Source organism: Theobroma umbraticum, unplaced genomic scaffold (assembly GCF_002168275.2).
Source record: "Theobroma umbraticum cultivar Fairchild unplaced genomic scaffold, ASM216827v3 scaffold_95.0, whole genome shotgun sequence".
NCBI classification, from domain to species: domain Eukaryota; kingdom Viridiplantae; phylum Streptophyta; class Magnoliopsida; order Malvales; family Malvaceae; genus Theobroma; species Theobroma umbraticum.
The window spans coordinates 9,506,056-9,527,240 of record NW_018397257.1 but is presented as its reverse complement, the minus strand read 5'-3'; the positions used below and the strand labels follow the sequence as shown (position 1 = coordinate 9,527,240).

General features: G+C 36.2%; 4 protein-coding genes across 4 annotated transcripts; 3 read left to right on the top strand and 1 right to left on the bottom strand.

The window, feature by feature from the left end:
- The first annotated feature begins 1,505 nt into the window (after nt 1–1,505).
- Nucleotides 1,506–6,925, top strand: LOC110412667 (neutral ceramidase 1-like). The gene is given in 13 exon segments (XM_021423261.2): nt 1,506–1,730; nt 2,338–2,733; nt 3,099–3,307; nt 3,557–3,901; nt 4,106–4,370; nt 4,465–4,735; nt 4,831–4,956; nt 5,259–5,322; nt 5,499–5,668; nt 6,250–6,634; nt 6,637–6,681; nt 6,684–6,716; nt 6,719–6,925. Coding segments are annotated over 12 exon segments (2,328 nt in total). The 5' UTR covers nt 1,506–1,730; nt 2,338–2,389; the 3' UTR covers nt 6,790–6,925.
- An 880-nt stretch (nt 6,926–7,805) lies between these two features.
- ENOC (cytosolic enolase) lies at nt 7,806–13,062 on the top strand. The gene is made up of 13 exons (XM_021422539.2): nt 7,806–8,170; nt 8,267–8,421; nt 8,864–9,038; nt 9,385–9,456; nt 9,553–9,669; nt 9,880–9,960; nt 10,902–10,978; nt 11,104–11,207; nt 11,530–11,628; nt 11,734–11,819; nt 12,219–12,305; nt 12,545–12,742; nt 12,845–13,062. The coding sequence occupies exons 1-13, from the start codon at nt 8,066–8,068 to the stop codon at nt 12,914–12,916; spliced, it is 1,428 nt and encodes a 475-aa protein (XP_021278214.1). The 5' UTR covers nt 7,806–8,065; the 3' UTR covers nt 12,917–13,062.
- An 862-nt stretch (nt 13,063–13,924) lies between these two features.
- On the top strand, nt 13,925–16,235 carry LOC110412536 (putative sugar phosphate/phosphate translocator At3g11320). The gene is made up of 4 exons (XM_021423086.1): nt 13,925–14,469; nt 14,653–14,756; nt 14,901–15,129; nt 15,776–16,235. The coding sequence occupies exons 1-4, from the start codon at nt 14,038–14,040 to the stop codon at nt 15,920–15,922; spliced, it is 912 nt and encodes a 303-aa protein (XP_021278761.1). The 5' UTR covers nt 13,925–14,037; the 3' UTR covers nt 15,923–16,235.
- A 2,202-nt stretch (nt 16,236–18,437) lies between these two features.
- On the bottom strand, nt 18,438–20,395 carry PCNA2 (proliferating cell nuclear antigen 2). Its single transcript, XM_021423172.2, is given in 7 exon segments — nt 18,438–18,729; nt 18,732–18,761; nt 18,764–18,919; nt 19,076–19,171; nt 19,298–19,363; nt 19,366–19,449; nt 19,924–20,395. Coding segments are annotated over 7 exon segments (789 nt in total). The 5' UTR covers nt 20,243–20,395; the 3' UTR covers nt 18,438–18,691.
- Between the last annotated feature and the right edge of the window lie 790 nt (nt 20,396–21,185).

Genomic DNA, 21,185 nt, shown 5'->3' with positions numbered 1-21,185 from the left:
TTCCAGGGCATCCAGGCTAATGAAAATCTGCTAGATCAGATCAATTTTTTGTGTCTCTTTTATCAGAAGTCAAATGCACTGAGTATTAGAAAATGACTTTGATGATTAACCCTATGGGAACATTTGAATTGTTTTTCCTGCCAATCATTGTCATGTCACAAACAAGTCGACTTGTGAAATGGACGTTTTCAATATTTTCTGTTTGGTTGAAATTTGCAAGATTCAGCAAATGTTTCCTCCTGACGTTTTCCCATTGCTTATCCTTTGATCTTTGACGTTGGACGTGAGAAACAGACCCGCCAGCAGGCGTCTCTGCTTGTTACTTCGGCTAGAAACACAATCTCTCTTAGGCATTTAATTAGTGAATTTCATGTTTTTTCCATGGCTTGATTGAGAACTTGTTTTGGTTTTGGAGGCGGGGGATTTGGACCCAATGCTGTCGGTTAAGTAATGCAGCAACTTTGCAGTTAAGCAAAGGGATTTCCTCAAAACTGAAACGTGTGCGCTATTGCTTGTGTCCGTGTGAAACTATAAAGAAAGGAATCACTCTATTTCGCTCAAGTACCATCTTGGGTAGGATCAAACATAGAGAGGTAATTCATAAGTTATATAGTTTTCTTCAAAAGCGGTGTACTTGTAAGTTAAATTACATTGTAATTCTTCCCATATTCGTGCCAAATACATGACAAAAAATGGAACCATGTGTTTCACCTAGACAAATGGTGTCGGTTGGGTTTTCTTACCTGCATAGTGTGTCATTCATGATGAACACATGAATCAAATGAGCAATGCCAATGACTCACTTCTTGTCTAGAAATTAATGTCACACGTTATTGTTGTGGCTCAATTAAAAACAGATTCAATTATATTAAAAGTCTTATTTAACTTGATAATAACTATACTTAACTACCCATTGCACACTTTTTTTTTTTTTTGCTTTTAAAACATTATATAAAATTAAAATCTCAAAAAATATGTTTTGAAAAATTTAAATTTCAAAATTTTATTCTTAAATTTATTAAAATTAATGATCAAAACTGAGTTTATTTGACTAAAAAAATTAATAAGGTACAAATAAAATGAGACAGAAGACGTATTTTTTTTAAATTATTATTATTATGTTGTGATAATGAATTAGTGTGATAGTAACTCCCTTCACAAATTAAATTAGTATATTTTATTATAAATTACTCGAAAAGAAGCAAAAATAAAACTTGGAAAAAATTGTTTAATGTTCATTTTCAAATGGCAATGAATTTTTTTAGGGCTATTTTCGTAAATTTAGCTCAAAATTCCCAATGTGTATAGCATTAAGAATAAGAAAAGAAATTATTACATTAACCAAAAAAAGGTATTGAGTTTGTTAAATGAACAAGATCTTGATCCCCTGAAGAGGAGGAAGAGGATCCGAAGTCCAAGTGCACAGATAAAAAAAAGGGCATTCTAAATTCGTAAGATTACTAAACAATTTTACACGTGGCAGCATAGACTTTCTGTACACCCCCCGAGCAGTTCCCCGCAGCTAAATTCCAAAAACAAAACTTGGAGAAATCGCAAAGCTGTAACAAACAACAGCATAATCACTCTCGTCTTCCCTACTAAGCAACCATTTTCAAGTTTCCTTAGTTTGATTCCTTTAAGAATCGTACCCTCCCACCACCTCCCTCTCTTTATCTTTACGTACAAAATATCAGAAGAAGCTGAGAGAAATCTCTACTTTCATCGGAAAGGTATAGTTTTTCCTCTCTTTTCTTTTTTTTTTTTTTCAAAAATTTTGGATATTGTTTAATCATGTAGAAATTCTTGAATCTTGTACTAGAAAGTGATTATGAGTTCCAGTTTTATAATGGGATTCCGTCAAATGTTGTTTTAATGTGGCTTATGGAAGGTGTTCTTGATCGTTGACTTGCTTCTAATCGACTGTTACTTTTAATGTGGATTGTTATTGTTAAGCTGAATTAGATAATTTAGTTATTTGGGGTTTTGATTCGTTGGTTGAAATGATGGCGTCAATGATCAACAAGTTTTCACTACCGTTGGATATGTCAAGATGGTTATTCTTTTTGCTTTTCTGCTTTGCTTCAGTTTTAGGATTGATGTTAGTTTTTGATGTAAGGACAAGCTTTTGTATTTAGAATTATATGGAAAGGGGGAACATAATCATGGATTAAAAGCAGTTTTGGATTGCGCAAATTATTGTTATATCTTTATTCATTTCTGGTGTTTTAAGTTTGATTAGTGGACCTTTGGTGGTTTTATGCATGTGGTTATACTAACCTCCAATAATGCTTGTTTTTCCATAAAAAATGTTTTGACATGTTATTTGTTTTTATGAAGGAAAATAAGAAGAATGTACTAAGTGCTGATTGGTGTACTTGGTGGGTTCACGATGGAAGTACTTGCTTCTGTTGGCTGTTATTTTCAAAGTCCTTTGAGAACTATTTGGTTATGGATATCCCTGTTACTTGTGCTGCAATCTAGTAAAACAGTACTCTCAGATTCCAACTATTTGATTGGGCTTGGAAGCTATGACATTACTGGACCTGCTGCTGATGTTAATATGATGGGATATGCTAACACAGAACAAATTGCTTCGGGGATTCACTTCAGGCTGCAAGCTCGCTCATTTATTGTGGCAGAGCCGCAGGGGAAACGAGTAGTATTTGTTAATCTTGATGCTTGTATGGCTTCGCAGTTGGTGACAATTAAAGTGCTTGAGAGATTGAAAGCAAGGTACTTATTATCACAGCATTTATGCCTGAAGAACTGCCTTCTGTTTTTAACATATAAAGTTTCATCCCACTGAAGTTTATTGAAAGTCTCTATGAAATAAATCACATGCATAAGAATAGCAGAACTTATTTGGGTGCAAAACTCATTTAGCATGATCTTTTGAAATTATAATTAGTATTCTTGTCTGACCTTTTTCCTTTTAAAAAAAATTTTAAATTCAACATAGAGTAAGACTGAATCAAAGACACAAAAGCCTTTGAAATAGACGCATTTGGACACTTGTTAATATGGGTTCTAGTTTGATTCGCATAGTATTTTAACTTTTGACTTGTCTACCCATATATAACTCCTCCTTATTCTTGCAGATATGGGGACGTATATACTGAACAGAATGTTGCTATTAGTGGTATTCATACCCACGCGGGTCCTGGGGGTTATCTCCAATATGTGGTGTATCTTGTGACATCTCTTGGATTTGTTCGTCAGTCATTTGATGTCCTGGTAGATGGCATTGAGAAAAGTATTGTACAAGCTCATGAAAATCTCCGACCTGGATCAATTTTTGTTAATAAGGGTAAGAGCAGGAAACATGCAGTTGCAATATTCTTTTCCTATTTTAGATGTTATCTTCTCTTTTTGAGCAGAAATAATATTTAGGGGAATCTTCCTTGATTCTGGAGATCTCTGCTCTCAAATCTAAAGGTTTTTTGAAATTATTCACATACTTGATTTGTTACTTATTTGATATTATCTTGCTATGCATACTCTGTTTCGTAATATCGGAGGTGTATATTTTTGCTCAAAGATGCTGGGTTTTCAACAGGAGAGCTATTAGATGCTGGTGTAAACCGTAGTCCTAGTGCCTATCTCAATAACCCTGCATCAGAGCGCGGCAAATATAAGTATGATGTTGATAAAGAAATGACCCTTTTGAAGTTTGTAGACAACCAGTGGGGTCCAGTGGGTAGCTTCAACTGGTTTGCAACTCATGGAACATCAATGAGTCGTACAAACTCACTGATCAGTGGAGATAACAAAGGTGCAGCAGCACGATTTATGGAAGACTGGTTTGAGCAGAATGGTATTAAAAGTTCATATATTAATGATTTGGAGACTGATGGAATACCTCGAAGAGTCTCAAACATTATCCCAAACCTTCATAATAATCGTAAGTTCTTAGCTTTCAACTTTAATCTTTGTGCATTAATTTGAAAAATATGTACAAAGAGCAATTACAAAAGTAGCGTCACTTACTAGATATTCTTATTAGTCTGTAACAGAAATTAGTCATCAGATCCATATTATGTAGCTCCAACTCCTTGATGGGCTGGATCCATGCAATATTTCTTTTAATACTATCTTTTTGATGTAGACCATGAGTTGCTGGAGCTTGCTGCATCATTCCAGTCGTCTCCTGGTAGGCCTGCAACCAGGACTCTGAGTGTTGCTAGACGTGTCAGGGGTGCTCTTAGACAGGCTGATAAGCCTGGATTTGTCTCTGCATTCTGCCAAACAAATTGTGGTGATGTTAGTCCCAATGTACTTGGAGCGTTTTGCATAGACACTGGCCTTCCTTGTGACTTCAATCACAGCACCTGTGGTGGAAAGAATGAACTGTGCTATGGCCGAGGACCTGGGTACTATTCCTCTTCCTGCTATGCACTTTTTTCTTAATCAGTACATACATATTGTGTCAGAAGAATAAAATGCATTTGTTGCTCCACTTGGCAGCTATCCTGATGAATTTGAAAGTACACGTATTATTGGAGAGAGGCAATTCAGAAAAGCTGTGGATCTGTTCAACAAAGCATCTGAGCAGTTAAAAGGAAAGGTTGACTACCGCCACACTTACCTAGACTTTTCCCAGCTTGAGGTAACAGTTCCTAAACAGGGAGGAGGTTCTGAGGTGGTTAAAACATGTCCTGCTGCAATGGGATTTGCATTTGCTGCAGGAACAACTGATGGACCTGGGGCATTTGATTTTAAGCAAGGAGATGACAAGGTGATCTAACATTTCACTCATCATATGTGCCAATATTTTTTGTGCCTTATGCTTGCGTTTTTTGTGTGATTAATGTTGTTGTGATGTTATATCAGGGTAATCCATTCTGGAGGCTTGTGCGCAACTTACTTAAAACTCCAGATAAGAAACAAGTTGATTGTCAGCATCCAAAGCCCATCTTGCTAGATACTGGTGAAATGAAGCAACCATATGATTGGGCGGTAAGTTGCAAGTATATCTTAGGAGACATACAAGCCCTACTGAATCTTCATAAAGTGAGACTTAAGGACCCTTCCAGCATGTCGGGGTGGATAGGAAAGAGTCGTACCATAACATGAGTTTTACCTTAGATGCCTGATAAAGGATTTCAATTATTTGACTCATGGACTCCTTTGATGACTGATTATCTTCTGTTATGTCTAAGTGGTCTTAATATTCTCAAAAAGCAAAATGCTTGCAGATTTTTTTTCCATTACAACATAAGTTCACTGATGAAACATTTGCTTGTTCATGATCTTTACAGCCTTCAATACTTCCAATCCAGATCCTTCGGATAGGGCAGCTAGTCATTCTCAGTGTACCTGGGGGTAATAGCTTTTCTCCCTTTTTATCTTCAGTTTGAATTTAACGTCACTATTTATGGCTCCATCTTTCATTTCTTAATCATCACGTCTTGCACTACCGTGTGTTGAGGTTTCCTTCTGAGGCACCACGTGTGTTTGTAACAATAAGAATGGATTCTCACTATTTTTGTTTCAAGCAGAATTTACAACAATGTCTGGGAGGCGTCTTCGTGATGCTGTGAAGACGGTGCTTACTGGCAGTGGAAATGGAGAATTTGGTAGTAACATTCATGTTGTTATAGCTGGGTTGACTAATACATATTCACAGTATGTTACAACCTTTGAGGAGTATGAGGTGCAGAGATACGAGGTCAGTGCCAAATGTACAATACTTGTGGGGATAATTACCCAAACATCGCTACTTATTTGCTATAAAAATTGACCTAAGTGATAAAGATTAGTTTCGCAATATTTTTTATTCAGAGTTTTCTCATTCTCAGGAAGTTTGTTGATTAACCAGAATAGACTCCTGGCTGGTTTCCTTGCTGGAGAGCTTTAGACCTTGAACTTACTATAGCTTGATTGTCCCTGATATGGCTTGCGTCACACATAAAATTGGCATTTTATCATGATATATTGTGTTTATTAAGTGCTTTCTCTTTGCTCTCTGCAAGTTAGTTCCTCAACATAATAGCTTAGTGGTCAGTTTCCTTGCTTGAATCAAGAGTTTTAGGGCTTGAACTTACCATAGCTCGGTTTCCACAAGCAAGCCACACATAAATTGGCATTGAATTCACATTCTGTTATGGCTCTTTGGTCATGCATGCACATGCACATAAAGAACAATGGTGAACATTTGGAATGGTGTTATTTCATTTCAGTTTAGAATTTGTTATATAATAATTATTATTTGTCTAGTATTTTTAGAAGTTCTTTATTTTTTTTTCTTAGGGTGCCTCCACACTGTATGGTCCACACACCCTTAGTGCCTACATTCAGGAGTTCCAGAAGCTTGCTAGTGCTCTTATCAAAGGTCAACCTGTTGAACCTGGCCCACAACCTCCAGATCTTCTAAACAAGCAAATAAGCTTACTCACTCCTGTTGTTATGGACTCTACTCCTGCTGGTACAAACTTTGGGGATGTCAGCTCCGATGTTCCTGCTAACTCAACCTTCAAGATAGGTAACACGGTGACTGTTGTCTTCTGGTCTGCTTGCCCGAGGAATGACCTCATGACAGAGGGTACATTCTCCCTTGTTGAGATACTCCAAGGGAAGGATACATGGGTCCCAAAGATATGCGACGATGATTTCTGCCTTCGCTTTAAGTGGTCAACCTTCGAAGCAGTCCCCGAAGTCAAGCAACGATAGAATGGACAATCCCACCTCTGCGTCGCTAGGAGTATACAGAATCAGACATTTGGGGCTGCGAAAGCGCTTAGGTCAATTCGGCATTTCACTGGATCATCTAGTGCTTTCGTGGTAGCATGAGAAAAAGCAGAAGCTGTCTGTAATGAGTTGCATTAGGTTGTAACTTTTACAGGGACAAATCCACGAAATGTACCTATAATGCTGAATTCATGTGGCTCATTTGATTTCCAGTGCAAAAGATGAAAATTCCGACAAATCACATTCTCTATTATCATAGGGTCCGATACTGAATTGAACTGTTAACAACAAGACGATATCACTTCACTTCCTCCGGCATAAGATTTTAGGCTGAGTTCAGCTTCAGCTCAAGACTGTTTTTACTGAGCCTTTACACCACTTTCAGTTTCTCACTTGATCTAGAGGGGACTTCTATGGCCGGTCTGTTTCTGGTAACCTTAATATAAGATCTTCAGGTAATGGCCGTCACTTGTAATTTCCGGTATAAACCATTGATGGGCAAGGAAAACAATATATATATAGTTTTCGTTCTTTCCATTAAAAAGAAAAAGAAAAAGAACATAATATGGCAAATGAAGTTCTCTCCTCTTGGTTGATGTCAATGTGACATAATTGAAGTGTTTCAATTTCACATTAAGTAGGTAAGAGATTTTGTGGGTGTTGTATAGTTTTTATTTTTTTATTTTTGAAAAGAGAGCAATAATCACGTGATAAAATAATTTCAAAATAAATTTAACTTAAACTCTAATTTTGTCAAAAATTTTTAAAGTAAAAGCAGATAGATCAACGGACAGCAATAAAGGCATCGTCGGATTAGATGAAGGAAAATGTCACTTCAGTGTTTTAAGAAAAAAAATGCAAAGTGCTTCAGCCTCGTGTCGGATAAGTTTAAAATGCTTATAAATATATATGGGTTGCACACTCCGTCAAATTAATATTTTGGAAAAAGAGGGTAATAGTTTGTGACACCAGCAAAATACAAACCGGAATTGAGGGTTTTAGCTTAAGAAGCTATTGGGCCCGATTTTGCCCAAAGCTTGAAATATAAAATCAATGGGCTGCGTTCCCATCGAACTACCTAATGGGCTAATACCTCCACGTTTGAAACACAGCCCCTCCCCCACAAAAAAACAAAAAGCATTCCCCGGAAACTGGAATTAATCAATCGAAGAGGAGGAAAATGGAGAGACTGTGAAAAGTGAGGAAAGTCTAGAAGTTTGAAATATTAAATGAGAAGATACTGAGGAAAGCTTCTGATTGTTTATAAATCAACTTGAGCTTAGCTCTCAAACTGTGAAGATTTGGGGTAAAAAAGAGCCATCTTCCTCAGATCTTTACCACTTCACACCAATTTCGCCGCCGAAAGTAGAGTCAAAAAATGTCGGTGCAAGAGTACCTCGACAAGCACATGCTCTCTCGCAAAATCGAAGACGCCGTCAATGCCGCCGTCCGAGCTAAAACTCCCGATCCCGTCCTGTTTATCGTAAAACTCTCTCTCTCTCTCTGTGAATCGAACTTAATTTTGTTTCGCTTTTTGTTTTGATGATGACTTTTTTTTTTCTTATAAATGAAATTGCAGTCTAATCATTTGAAAAAAGCGGTTCCTTCAGTGATAACGAAGGTAAAAGCTCGGCAGATTCTTGATAGCAGAGGAATTCCTACTGTTGAAGTTGATTTGTTCACTAACAAGGGAATGTTCCGTGCTTCCGTGCCTAGTGGCGACTCCACTGGAATGTAACCTTCTTTGCTCTTTTTCTTTCCATTTTCTGACTTTTGTGCCTGGTTTGATTGCTGAGGAAAAACCGTTGGTAATGAAATGGAAATCAGAAACTTTTGAATTTTACATTTTAGGCTTGCATTTATTATACATGAATCGAAATTTTACTTTGTGTTTAAATTTGAATTGATATTATTCAGTTTTGCAGATAATAATCAATGGGAAACAATGGAAAGATTATTCAGTTTGTTTTGGAATTTAGTAATTACCTGAACTGAGCAATTTAATTTTGATTCACATGGTAGTGCATAGTTATAGATAGGATCATTTTACTAGTTATTATTTCCAATTTGGAAGGTTTTTATTATGTTTAAACTCTTATTTCTCATTATCGGAAATTTTTTTTGCTCTTGAACTGGAATACCATGATAACATTTAATTTTGACAATTTTATTGCAGGTATGAGGCTGTTGAACTGAGAGATGGGGACAAGGGAACATATCTTGGAAATGCTGTGACAAAAGCTGTTAAGAACATCAATGCGAAAATATCTGAAGCGTTGGTTGGTATGGATCCAACAGTTCAGCTTCAAATTGATCAGGCCATGATAGACTTGGACAAGACAGAAAAGAAGGTACATTTTTCTTTTCTTTTCTCAAAATTCAAGTGCAGTTAGTTGTTCACTTTAGATATTTATTAAAACCCGAAGCATTTTAATAGTAGGACGTAGAGATTGTTTTAAATGCCTCTTGCCCAGCATCTGGACAAGGTGGAGTGGAGACAAGAAGACAACTTCCTTAATTTGGATTGTTAAACGAGGGGAAAATGAAGAGAATAGGAAGAAATTATTATGCTAATCTCTTCCTTACCACCTTTTAGATCTCTTGATTGTTCAGTTTTATGTTGGATGATTCACATTGTAACTATAGTTCACAGAACTTGTTGCATTATGGTCCTTTGTCTAAATATATTTATCCCAGAGTGAGCTTGGAGCAAATGCTCTATTAGCTGTGTCAATCGCTGCATGCAAAGCTGGGGCTGCTGAAAAGGAGGTATGATTTCTTGTCAATTTTTTTTTGAAGTTTCCCATTTATATGCTAGAAATTTTGTAGCTCTTTTCAAAAATTTTTAACCAAAATTAAAATCAGGTTCCACTTTACAAACACATAGCCGATCTTTCTGGTAAACCCAGCTCAATCCTTCCTGTCCCTGCCTTCACAGTTATCAGGGGTGGAAAACATTCTGGGAATAGTATGCCCATTCAGGTAAAGAATGATCTTCTTTAGTGTTAATTCAATCCAAAGCATCTTGGAGCTCTCACAATCTAAACATTTTTTATGAATTTGATTCCGGATTTTATCCCCATCCTCTGCTTCTTATACAATGCACATAACTGTCTGCATGATGGTTTAGATTCTTCTATCCTAAAACTTCCCCATATCTGTATGACGTGATTATTCTTATGCTGCGATCAGGATATCATGATTCTCCCAACAGGAGCCAGCAGATTTGACGAAGCCTTACAAATGGGCTCTGAGACCTATCATCACTTGAAGGTGATCTTGTTAAACCAAATTGTTTAGTCTTTGGGATTTACTTTTAAGTTACTTGCTTGTTACACACCTCTTAAATGGCTCATCTGCTGGGAAGTAAAGTTTGGTTCATCTGTTAGAAAGGAAGTAAAGTTTGCCATGTGAGAAGTCATGAGTCTTACAACAGTTTTGGGAATTTATTTTGCTAAATTGCTTATGAAAAATTAACTTTCATGAAAATTCTATGTGATTTAGTCTTCATTTCTAGGTCTGGCCTGCTATGTTTGTGCTGATCACCATTTGATCTTATGGCTGTCCTTGTATTGTAATGAGTTGATATGCTGTTTACTTATGATTTGATTGTTTGAGGTATTTTCCAATAAACACCTGCATAATTCTCTCTTGAACATTCCCATCTGCCAGTTTCTTGAGATTGTTATATTAAAGGAATGCCTCATCTATTTTGAGGTATGCAATGCTGCTCTGTTGTTGAGGTACAGCATACAACTTTAGGAGATTTAGTAAGTTTCTTAGATGAAAGATGAATATATTTGGGTAAGTAATTTGGACCTGCCTATAATGTTGTTATTAACAACTAGGCTTTTGACTGTGACGTTGCCTATGTTAAGGTTTCTGGCTTGCTGCTTGGTTTATACCTAAAATTTTCTGAAGTTCCTGATTGATAATTGATCTCATTATATACGCGAAAATAAGCAGACACCTGTGTTTTTTTAAGAAATAAAGACTAAGTTTTAGTGGTATTAAGTTGCTTGAAATGATTTTAATTGTTCATTTAGAGGTAGACATAAACAATGGAAATACCATTCAGCCTAATTATCTGTAGAAACCTTAAATTGGTCAACCTTAATATTTTTGTGGTATACTTTATTGCTAGCAGTTTGGAATAGAAGATGTCTTGCATATACTCATTCATTTATTGTAATTTTTGTTAATAAGAAAAACAGGCTGTTATTGCAGAAAAATATGGTGCAAATGAATGTAATGTTGGTGAAGATGGTGGTTTTTCTCCTAACATCTCCAGGCAAGTATTACTATTAAGTCTGACTGTCATTGTTTTTCACAATAAGGGGGAATGAGGTTTACCTTACATTTTCTTAGGGATCTAGCTGGAATTTTGGTTTGATTTTCTCCTATTTTTGCTGGCAGTGTTAGAGAAGGATTGGATATTGTCAAAGAAGCTATCGGCAGAACGGGGTATAATGACAGAATAAAGATAGGAATTGATGTTGCTGCTACTGATTTTTGCATAGGTGATGCATATTTTCCTATAAATCAGTCAATTATCATTTGGTAGCATGTGAGATAGGGGACATTGTTGCAGGAGAAACTTCTACACTCTGTTCATTAAGAGATGTTGGCATCATCATGCAACTATTGCATTACATTCTATAGAAGGATATAAGATATTAAACTGAATGTATGATTTAGGTGTGCTGTATCGTGTAGTTAAAGGGCGGAACAAAAGCTTATTTTGCCTAAGTCAGATTGCATGTATCTTCCACTTTCATATCTAATTTTGGATATGGCTTGCTTATAACAACTGAGAGTTTCTTTTCTTTCTACTTCATATAGGTACAAAGTATGATTTAGAATTCAAATCTCCAAATAAATCCGGGCAAAATTTCAAGTCAGGAGAGGATATGATTCAGATGTACAGAGAACTTTGCTTCGGTATGTTAGTTTTTCTGTACAGCTTATGTTTAATTTTTCTTCTTTGTTCTTTCAACAATAGTTTAATGCTGTTCCATACCTTTTCCTTCTTTTCTGGTGTTTTAGAGTACCCAATTGCATCTATTGAAGATCCCTTTGACAAGGAAGATTGGGAACACAGCAAGCATTTTTGCAGTCTTGGACTATGTCAGGTTTGTTTTTTGTTAACATAGTGTTGATGTTTAGTTCTGTTGAATGCCATTTTCATCCTACTTATCATGCATAAAACAAAAAGGGCATGGATGTAGATTTAATACTCCCGCCTTTTGGAGGTAGATGGAAGATAACCAACTAGAATAATACTTTATCTTTTGAGTTGCCTTCTAAATGATTAAATTATTTGACTTCAAATTCAGTTGGGTTTTTATCTTCAAATCTTGTTTGACATAATCATTTAATTGTTGGCTTTTGGTACACCTACACATAAATGGGATCCAACTTGCATGAGAATGTCCATTGATGGATGTATTGGGTACTTTACCAATTTGTTCGGATCTCATGTTTCTGCTCAATATTGACCAGTTGTAACTTAAGATGAGATGGTTTTGCAGGTGGTAGGAGATGACTTGTTAATGTCAAATCCAAAGCGCATGGAGAGAGCAATACATGAATCTGCTTGCAACTCTCTTCTTCTCAAGGTATCTGTAGAACATTGGATGAAACACAAGTACTTCTCTGTGCTGATAATGATGTCGAATTAGCTAAATTACCTCTTGTTAACCTTATTCCACCTATGTTATCTATGTAAAATGTAACAAAAAACTATCAATATGATCTGAAGCTGGAATAAAATACTCCAAAAGTATGTGTTGAAACTTTTTGTTTTTAATTCGTTATTAGAACTTCAAGATCTAATAGTTCTATGTTCCCGGATCAGATAAATCAGATTGGAACAGTGACAGAAGCTATTGAAGTGGTAAAGCTGGCAAAGGAAGCCCACTGGGGAGTGGTGGTGTCTCATAGATGTGGGGAAACTGATGATTCCTTCATAGCAGATTTAGCAGTTGCCCTTGGTGCAGGTCAGATCAAAGCAGGTGCTCCTTGCAGAGGAGAGCGGTTGGCCAAGTACAATCAGGTTTGTTTTTCCATTTGTAAACTGCTACTTTTTCTATTCTATGCTTTTTGTGCAACTCCATAAATGAGATTAATGGGGGAAAAAAAAAATATCTATTTGCAGTTGCTTCGAATCGAAGAAGAGCTCGGAGATCAAGCAGTTTATGCTGGCGAAGACTGGCGACCGTCATGTTGATTGTCCTTATAGGGTTTATACTGGCATCTTCTTCTTTTCTTTGACGTTTGAGCCTTTGAAATAGTTTAGCCAATGTATTTAAACAATTTGTTGATTGTCAATTTTTTTTTTGGAAAGTGCAAAATTAATTAATTAAACGTGGAATATATCGTTTTTGAAGGGAAGTAAACGTGGAATTATATATAGATAATGCCTAATCTTATTGAGTCCCTTTAGTTGTTAAAGCACTGGAATATTAATAATTTTGTTAGCTTTCCAATTCCCCCACCCTGACCGACAGAAACTATGAAGAATTTATAGTGATACTGAGGCAAAAGAACACATCATGCTCATGCATGAAGGAGATTAAGAGAGAGAGGGGAGGGGAGGTTTGGGGCGCTAAAACTTTTTTAAGTGCAATTAAAAAACACAACTTCTCCTGTTAAAAGAGAAATGCCAGGCCCAGATGCATTACTATAATTAATTAACTAATTAAGTAGCATTATATATATATATATATATATATGTATTGTATAGTGTGTGCTTGTCTGTTCTGGAAATTGATCAAAGCTTAAATTCCCTGCATCAAACTAACATTCTCTTTCCTGCCTTTCAAAAAAAAAATTTGTTTCCTGAGAAAAGTTATATGGTAAGTAATATAACTCAAAAATTCCATGTAAACTATGATATAACTGCTTATCTGCCAATCATGCACCAAACATTCCCTCCTAAGATCATTAGTCAATTTTTGCGATTTTCAAATGAAAGGTTTTCATTCATCTTTTTTCCATTAAATAAATAATTGATAAAAGCATATATTTAAATTTGCAAAAAATAAGGAAAAAAAAAGATAATGTAACAAAAAATTGAACAAGAAGAACTCTTCTCCTACTTTACCTCCTCAAAAACTTCAAAAACTCATTACCCTCTCTTCTCTCTTTTACCTTTCCTGGAGACAAAAACCTTAACCTTCTTCTCATTCTTCCTTTACCATCCAAATCAAAATCCTAAATTCTCTATATTCTGTAATAATAACAATCAAAATAATTGTGTTTTTTTTTTTTTTTGGGTTTCTTTCATCCATGTAACTGTTCTCTTTTTATATCTCTAGATCTGCATTATAAAAGAACTCATCAAACCCGATGAGCCGTTTATTCACTGTCGGGCTGATATTATCGTGGTACTCCTCGAACATAGGAGTCTTGTTACTGAACAAGTTCCTGCTAAGCAACTACGAGTTCAGGTACCCTATTTTCCTTACGTTATGCCACATGTTGGCATGTTCCATGTTCAGTTACATGGCCATTGCATGGCTCAAAGTCGCTCCCTTGCAAGGGATAAGATCGCGGTTGCAGCTTATGAAGATATCTGCACTGGGGGTCATCTTTTGTTTATCTGTCGTTGGTGGGAATATATCGCTTAGGTTTCTTCCCGTGTCGTTTAATCAGGCTGTGGGGGCCACCACGCCGTTTTTCACGGCGGTTTTTGCGTACTTGATGACCAGGAAGAGGGAAAGTTGGGTAACATATGCCACTCTCGTTCCTGTTGTCACTGGTGTCATCATCGCCAGTGGGGTAAGACTTCAGAGCTTGATGCTTGGATTTGTTTGTGTATGGTTGTTTTGTCTTTGGTGAAGAAAATTGAAAAAATTCCTTGTATTTATCAATTCAGGTGGTTGTTTTTTTCTCTTCTTTTTGTCAAGGAAAAGGTAATGGTATCATCACTGATGTTGTTTTCTTCCTATAACATGGCTGAAGGGAGAACCATTGTTTCATCTGTTCGGATTTATAATGTGCATTGGCGCCACAGCAGCGCGAGCTTTGAAGTCTGTGCTTCAAGGGATTCTGCTCTCTTCTGAAGGGTAAGGGACAGTTTTCTTCCACTTCTATAACAACAAGAAATTTGGACTGATTCTGAATTAACAAGTACCATCTTGAATTTTACTAGATTTCCTATCATCTTCAAATTCGATCCATGGCTAACGAGGTTTCATTGTTTTTACTAGGGAAAAGCTTAACTCTATGAACCTCCTAATGTACATGGCTCCTGTAGCTGTCATATTCCTTCTTCCTGCAGCTCTTTTCATGGAAGAAGGTGTGGTTGGGATTACAATTGCACTTGCAAGAGATGATTGGAAGTTCTTACTGTATCTGATCTTCAATTCTGCGCTAGCATATTTTGTGAACTTGACTAATTTCTTGGTCACTAAGCATACCAGTCCCTTGACTCTGCAGGTATTTCTGCCTCTGCTAAAACTTTATGCAATCTCTTTTCATCAGATATATTTGCAAAGCCAATGGAAAAGGAAAGATGATTGCAAATAAAAATATTTTTATAAAGAGCTTTTAGCTGTTGGCAAATCGTAATAACAAGATAGAATCCTGTAGGTACATTACTTTACCTGCTATAGGTATGGGGAGGCTTGAGCTTCAATAGCAGCCATAAAGTTGGTTAATGGTGAAAAGTCTTATTCCTACATATAAAATCCCCCACCCTTCTACATTGTAGCATTTCATTCCAAGTAGACAGAATTGAAGCCCCTTAAAATTTTTTAAGTGAGTTAGGTGGTCAGCATGAACATTCTTCTGCGTGTATTCACCTGGCTTTCCCAGTCACGAGTTCCCTATATAAGAAGTTTCAGGCACTATATATGGAATTGTGTTGAGCCTGACGTATATATCCAGCATTCAAATCTGGGGTTTACTCACTTGCCATTGATCTTTCAATTTCATAATGGAAATCTCTTAAGTTGCACTTATATAATTGAAGCTAGCAATCCTCAAGACATTTCTGTTCTCCTTAAAAGAAATAAGGCCTATTTGGCCAGTGCCTTGAGCATAATGTCTATGCTTCAAAGATTAAGTATGCTTGTTCTTACAGGTCTTGGGGAATGCAAAAGGAGCTGTAGCTGTGGTTATCTCTATTCTGATATTTAGAAATCCTGTATCAGTAACTGGGATGTTCGGATACTCTCTCACAGTAGTTGGGGTTATTCTCTACAATGAAGCCAAGAAACGCAGTGTGTAAGGCTATAAGTATGGAATACAGGCACAATTCCAGCAATATTATGTCTATAGTGTGGGAGGGGGCAGTTGAAACAAGTCAATTCAGGTGGTTCCACAAGTTGTCCCTCCTTTGCAGAAGACCAAGAAGAGGAAGACTATGCAGTATAGCAAGTAGAACCTCAAATGAAGGATGGATTTTTGTTTTTCATCAGCTCGTAGGTGCTGAGCAAATGTCTTCTCTTGCTTTATGGAGAGTTGGCCGAAATTTTTTACTAGAACTAATTTTATTGTAATCTTTTGTATTTGAAGATGACGGTGATATCTTATTATTGTTGTAAAAGTATCGAAATTTCAGTTGCAGAACAAAGTTTTCACTCCTTTTTTCAAGGTTTTCAAGTGATCTCAACCCCCATTTCATCCTAAATATTTATACAACTTTATGAAATAATCTTGAAAAACACTCTTTATAAAAGTTTGAAAGAAACTTATGAGATTTATAAATGTCATGATTTACAACTTATGATTTATGTAAAAACTGTTTCACTTAATTTGTTCCCTTCTCATATCTATTCATATAGTCTTTGTAACTCACACATTAATTTTTTTTTTTTACAGATCAATGAGGAACTTATTATCCTTGTCATGAAGAAAAGCCTCATTTTTTCTTGGTAGGTGTTTTAGCAATCCACTTGATGCCCAGAAGGTCAAGTCATGTTTTATTGATAAGTCGGTTTTATTTTATTATTATATGTTATTGAATGTTTTTTTATAAGTATGTCGTCGCAAGTGACACTATGATTTACATGTTTTTAAAAAATTTGATAGTTAAATGTTTACAATGAAAATTTTGCATGGGTTATGAAAATTATTTTTGAATTAAAAGTTTATTAGCGCTTTTATACGCCGTGAGGTAGCATTTCATCACGTTGTGATGGTTCCAAGTGGGGCATTCATTAACATTTCCACCCATGATGATGTAGAATTCCACCAGGCTTGTGATGATGCACCAGATTGCATGTTGATATATAAATGATAATGCGTATGCTTGATTTGTATGGAGAGTGTAGTGCATAATTGATAAGTAAAAGGCTTGCTTAGGTTTAATGGGACATACTTACAAAGGTACGTGTGCCAGTCATATCCCAAGAAGTGTGTGATAAGCTTCCAAACCAACCTTAGTTGAACAAGAAATTAGAATACATGAAAAACCTACCTAATAACGGAGTAGAATATAAAAGTTAATCACTTGGGAAATGACCATGATAGGATTGGTGCTAAGTTTTTACTCTGAAATTATCAAGTATGATGTAATTGACACAACATGTGTGAAACATTTTATGAGGTGATATTAGAAGTTATTTGCAATAATCAAATAACACCTAGGCTGGTCGGGAAAATGATCTTTAGGTTATGTCGTTGGATTAAATAATCAAAAGATTTAAGTTATCTAAGGATCCTATTGACAACTGTCATACAACATTTGGTTCTAAACCTCCTCACCAAAACCCTAGTGCCCTCATTTTCTTCCTATCAAACTCTAGGCTCAACAATGGAGTTACAACACCAGATTTGAAGATCACAAGCACTGTGCTGCATCATGTAATTCTTGCTACAACTGTTGAAAGTACAGTCCTTATCATAATTAAATGCCTACTCATCTTCCTACAAAAATTATGATGTTCTTTTGGGTATAGAATATGAATACGCAATATGCATGCAATAACTGAAAATAAACATAACCGCATAGGTTTGTTTGATCCAAATGACAGGTGCCCTCCTAATTCACCTCACTTATCAGAAGCTAAGACGTGAGTTTTTTCCTTCATTTCCTATGCCATCCCTAATGAATCCAAGTATATGACTAATCAGCACCAAATATGCCACAAGGGCAGGAAAACATTGCTGAACTAAAAGGAACATAAGAACCTTTTTTCCCTGGTAATAGAGAAGCTTGTAGCTGTGATTATCTCTATTCTGATATTCCGAAATCCCCTCAGTAACTGGGATGCTCGGATACTCTCCACAGTAGTTGGGGGTTATTCTATACAATGAAGCCAAGAAACGCAGCGTGTAAGGCTATAAGTAGGGATATAGGCACAATTTCAGCAATATTTTGTCTTAGTGCGGGAAGGGGCATTTGAAACAAGTCAATTCCGGTGGTTCCACAACTCCTGTTGCAGAGATGGAGAGGAGGAGATTATGCAGCATAGCAACTAGAACCTCAAATAAAGGAAGACTGTAGTCTTGCTTCGTCAACTTGAGCGAAGGTCTTCCCTTGTTTTACGGGGAGTCGACAGCAATTTTACTAGATTTAATTTTACTAATTTAATTTATTGTAATCTTTTTATAATTGGAGATGACAGTGATCGCTTTATTATCATTTACCTCAATGTTCCTGCAGAATGTGTAGTAATGCTGCTTTTGTCCAAACTAAACTGAACCCATACAGTACCTGAATACTTAAGTTGATTTTAGCTTTGTAGTACCTTTCTGCAATTAGGGTGTTCAAGCATTCTCAACTTCTTGTGCCTTGCGAATCTTCAACAGTTTTAATGAGAATCTATTAAGTTGCAGTAGGAATGAACACAAATAAGAAAAGAAATGCATCATCATTTGTAACAGAACATCAGAAAAATCCAAGCACATGAAAGAAATTTATCATCCATCCGACCTAAACTTTTTATCGCTTGGCTACAATGTGAGCCTCAAGTAGAACCCTCGAGGCAACATTGACAACAATATCAAACACATACTACTGAACAAGGAAACAAGACCCCATGCCAAAATCAAGTTAGACTTGTGGCTTAGTCTCATCCTCATCTTCTTCAATCTTGGTGCCAAGTAGAACCTGATATAACCATCTCAGCTATCTTGTACTCAACCACAACAGGCAGTTCTGAAGACAAGCTGATTGTCACTGTATTTGACAACGGAGTGGCCTTTGTAAATGAGTTCATGTACCTCAATGCAAATGTCAATGACACTGGATCGTTCATCTCTATAATTGTTGCTTCTTCGGCTGCAAGTGTTTATCCAGAAAGCAATAGAACCATCAAATTAGTCACCTTATATAACTAGGAAACAGGGCATAACATTCTATAAATGACCATGTTTAAACAAATTACAGCACTTGCAGAAAAAAAAAGCAAAAATATGGCAGGCCCAAAGAACATACTTTATTACAGTGGTATTTTGCTGAGAACAATATTTGCAGTTCCAATATCACCTCTTGTGGAAAACTTCACACCTTCCTTCGTAACAGAGATAACAACTGCAATCACATCAAACTAGAGTTAACCTTTGCACAAGTACATGTAAATGAGCTCAACTAAAAAGATGAAAGAAAGCCTAACAATCTATAATCTATAAAATCTATAAAGCAAAACATTCTCAGTACCAGTATCACCAATGCTAGCAAGATCTTTACAAATCCTTGCAAACTCAGCTGAAGGCATCCTAACATAGCATGGTACTCTGCCTCTGGAATTCCAAAGTGCTCACTATCAATATCCATCAGCTTCATCTCAAAATCTGATATCTTGTCTTGTGCTTTAATCCATTAGCACAGCCATAAAAGAACACACACAAAAACAAATGTCAGTTCAGCCTCATATTAGCAACAAAATTAGCAAGTCTAGCCAAAAAACACTGGAAGAGTCTAATCCCATTTCAATTGAATCAACACAAAAAATCTTCATCTTGACTAAGAGTTAGAACAAACCATTACTAAAACATCAAAATTTTTTACATTTCCAAGGCTTGGTTTCTTTTGTTCACCTCCCCGCCACCAAACAAATCACCACAGTTTTATAGGATAAACAATCATTTCATAGTTGTTTACAGCTTTCTTTAGCTTTCCTACATTTCCCAGCAACCAAACAGAAGACAATTTTCCAAAATAAACATTCAATAGATACAATCCCAAAACAAAATTCCACTAAATCCCATATTCCCAAAACCCTAACTACCCCACGACCCTACTGAAAACAAAATTACCAAAATATTACAGCACTGAAAACGTACTGGGGCTCTCGAACATGAAAGTAACTGTATCACTGCCGTCGTCAGCCTTGATTGTGATGATGTCATCATTACCGGCACACTTCAGCATCTTGGACATGTTATTGAGATTCATTCCCATGGAAATGTTCCTATCGCAGCGATAGTGCTCGAACCCTTCCGATCTCAGCAACAGAGCCACCAGGGCCACGTGGCTCGAATCCATGGCCTGCAACGAGAACCCCGTAGCCGAACAGTCGAAGTTCGCATCGGTGACCAAGTCCTTAATCGCTTCCAAGACTTTCTTTAGAAGCGAACCTTGAACAAGCCTCAGCTCAAGCATTTTCGGGTTTCTTTTGCTTTTCTTCGGAGAAAGAGGCGAAGTTTAGGATTAGGGCTAAGAGAGAAAGCAAGCGAGGGAGTTGAGGGGTTTATATCAAAGGGAAAGTGACTTTGAATCGTTGGGGGTTCAATTGGCGGGATTGGGAGGCGTTTGGTTCCCGCCAATGAGTTTAGCATAGCGGGAAGGTTATCGTCTTGCAACTTCTGAATTCGGAAGTTGGGTCAGGTGACCCATTCAGGCCCAAAAAAGCCCACCCAAGAGGAACATCCAGTGGTGGAACAACATTGAAGACGTTAAATCCCGCCCATATGGGTTCAGTATCCACCCATGTCCAAAACTGGATCCAACCTATTGAGGTTGAATCCAGATACTTTCCAAGTGGATTCATCCGGCTCACGTATTAGCTAGGCCTCCACCAGCTTGAAGGTAATTGCTTGATTTAATTTATTTAAATATAAAATGCAGTTGAGTAAAAATTTAGATTGTTTGGTTAGACTTGATAATTTTGGATATGACATAAAAAGATACAAAATTAAATAAATATGAAATTAATCTTATCGCATTTCATTTTTTAATCGTGTTGATATAATTAACACATATAATTAATCGTGTTAATTGTATTATGGTGTTTAAATGTATATAAAGTGACACGTTTAATGTTAATGATAAATTTTATTAGTATGATAATAAATTTTATATATGTTATTTATGTTATATTTGATGTTATTATTATGTTATTATAATAATTTTTATAATTATTGATTTTAAATTTAAATAATAAAATTATATTTAATTATAAATATTTTAAGTTAATTGTATTAATTGTGTTAGAAAAGTTATATTAATCGTTTAATTGTGTTTATTAATTGTGTCATGTAGTATAAACAAACTAACATGTTCAATAAAACATATTAATCATGTAATCGTACTACACAGTTATTAA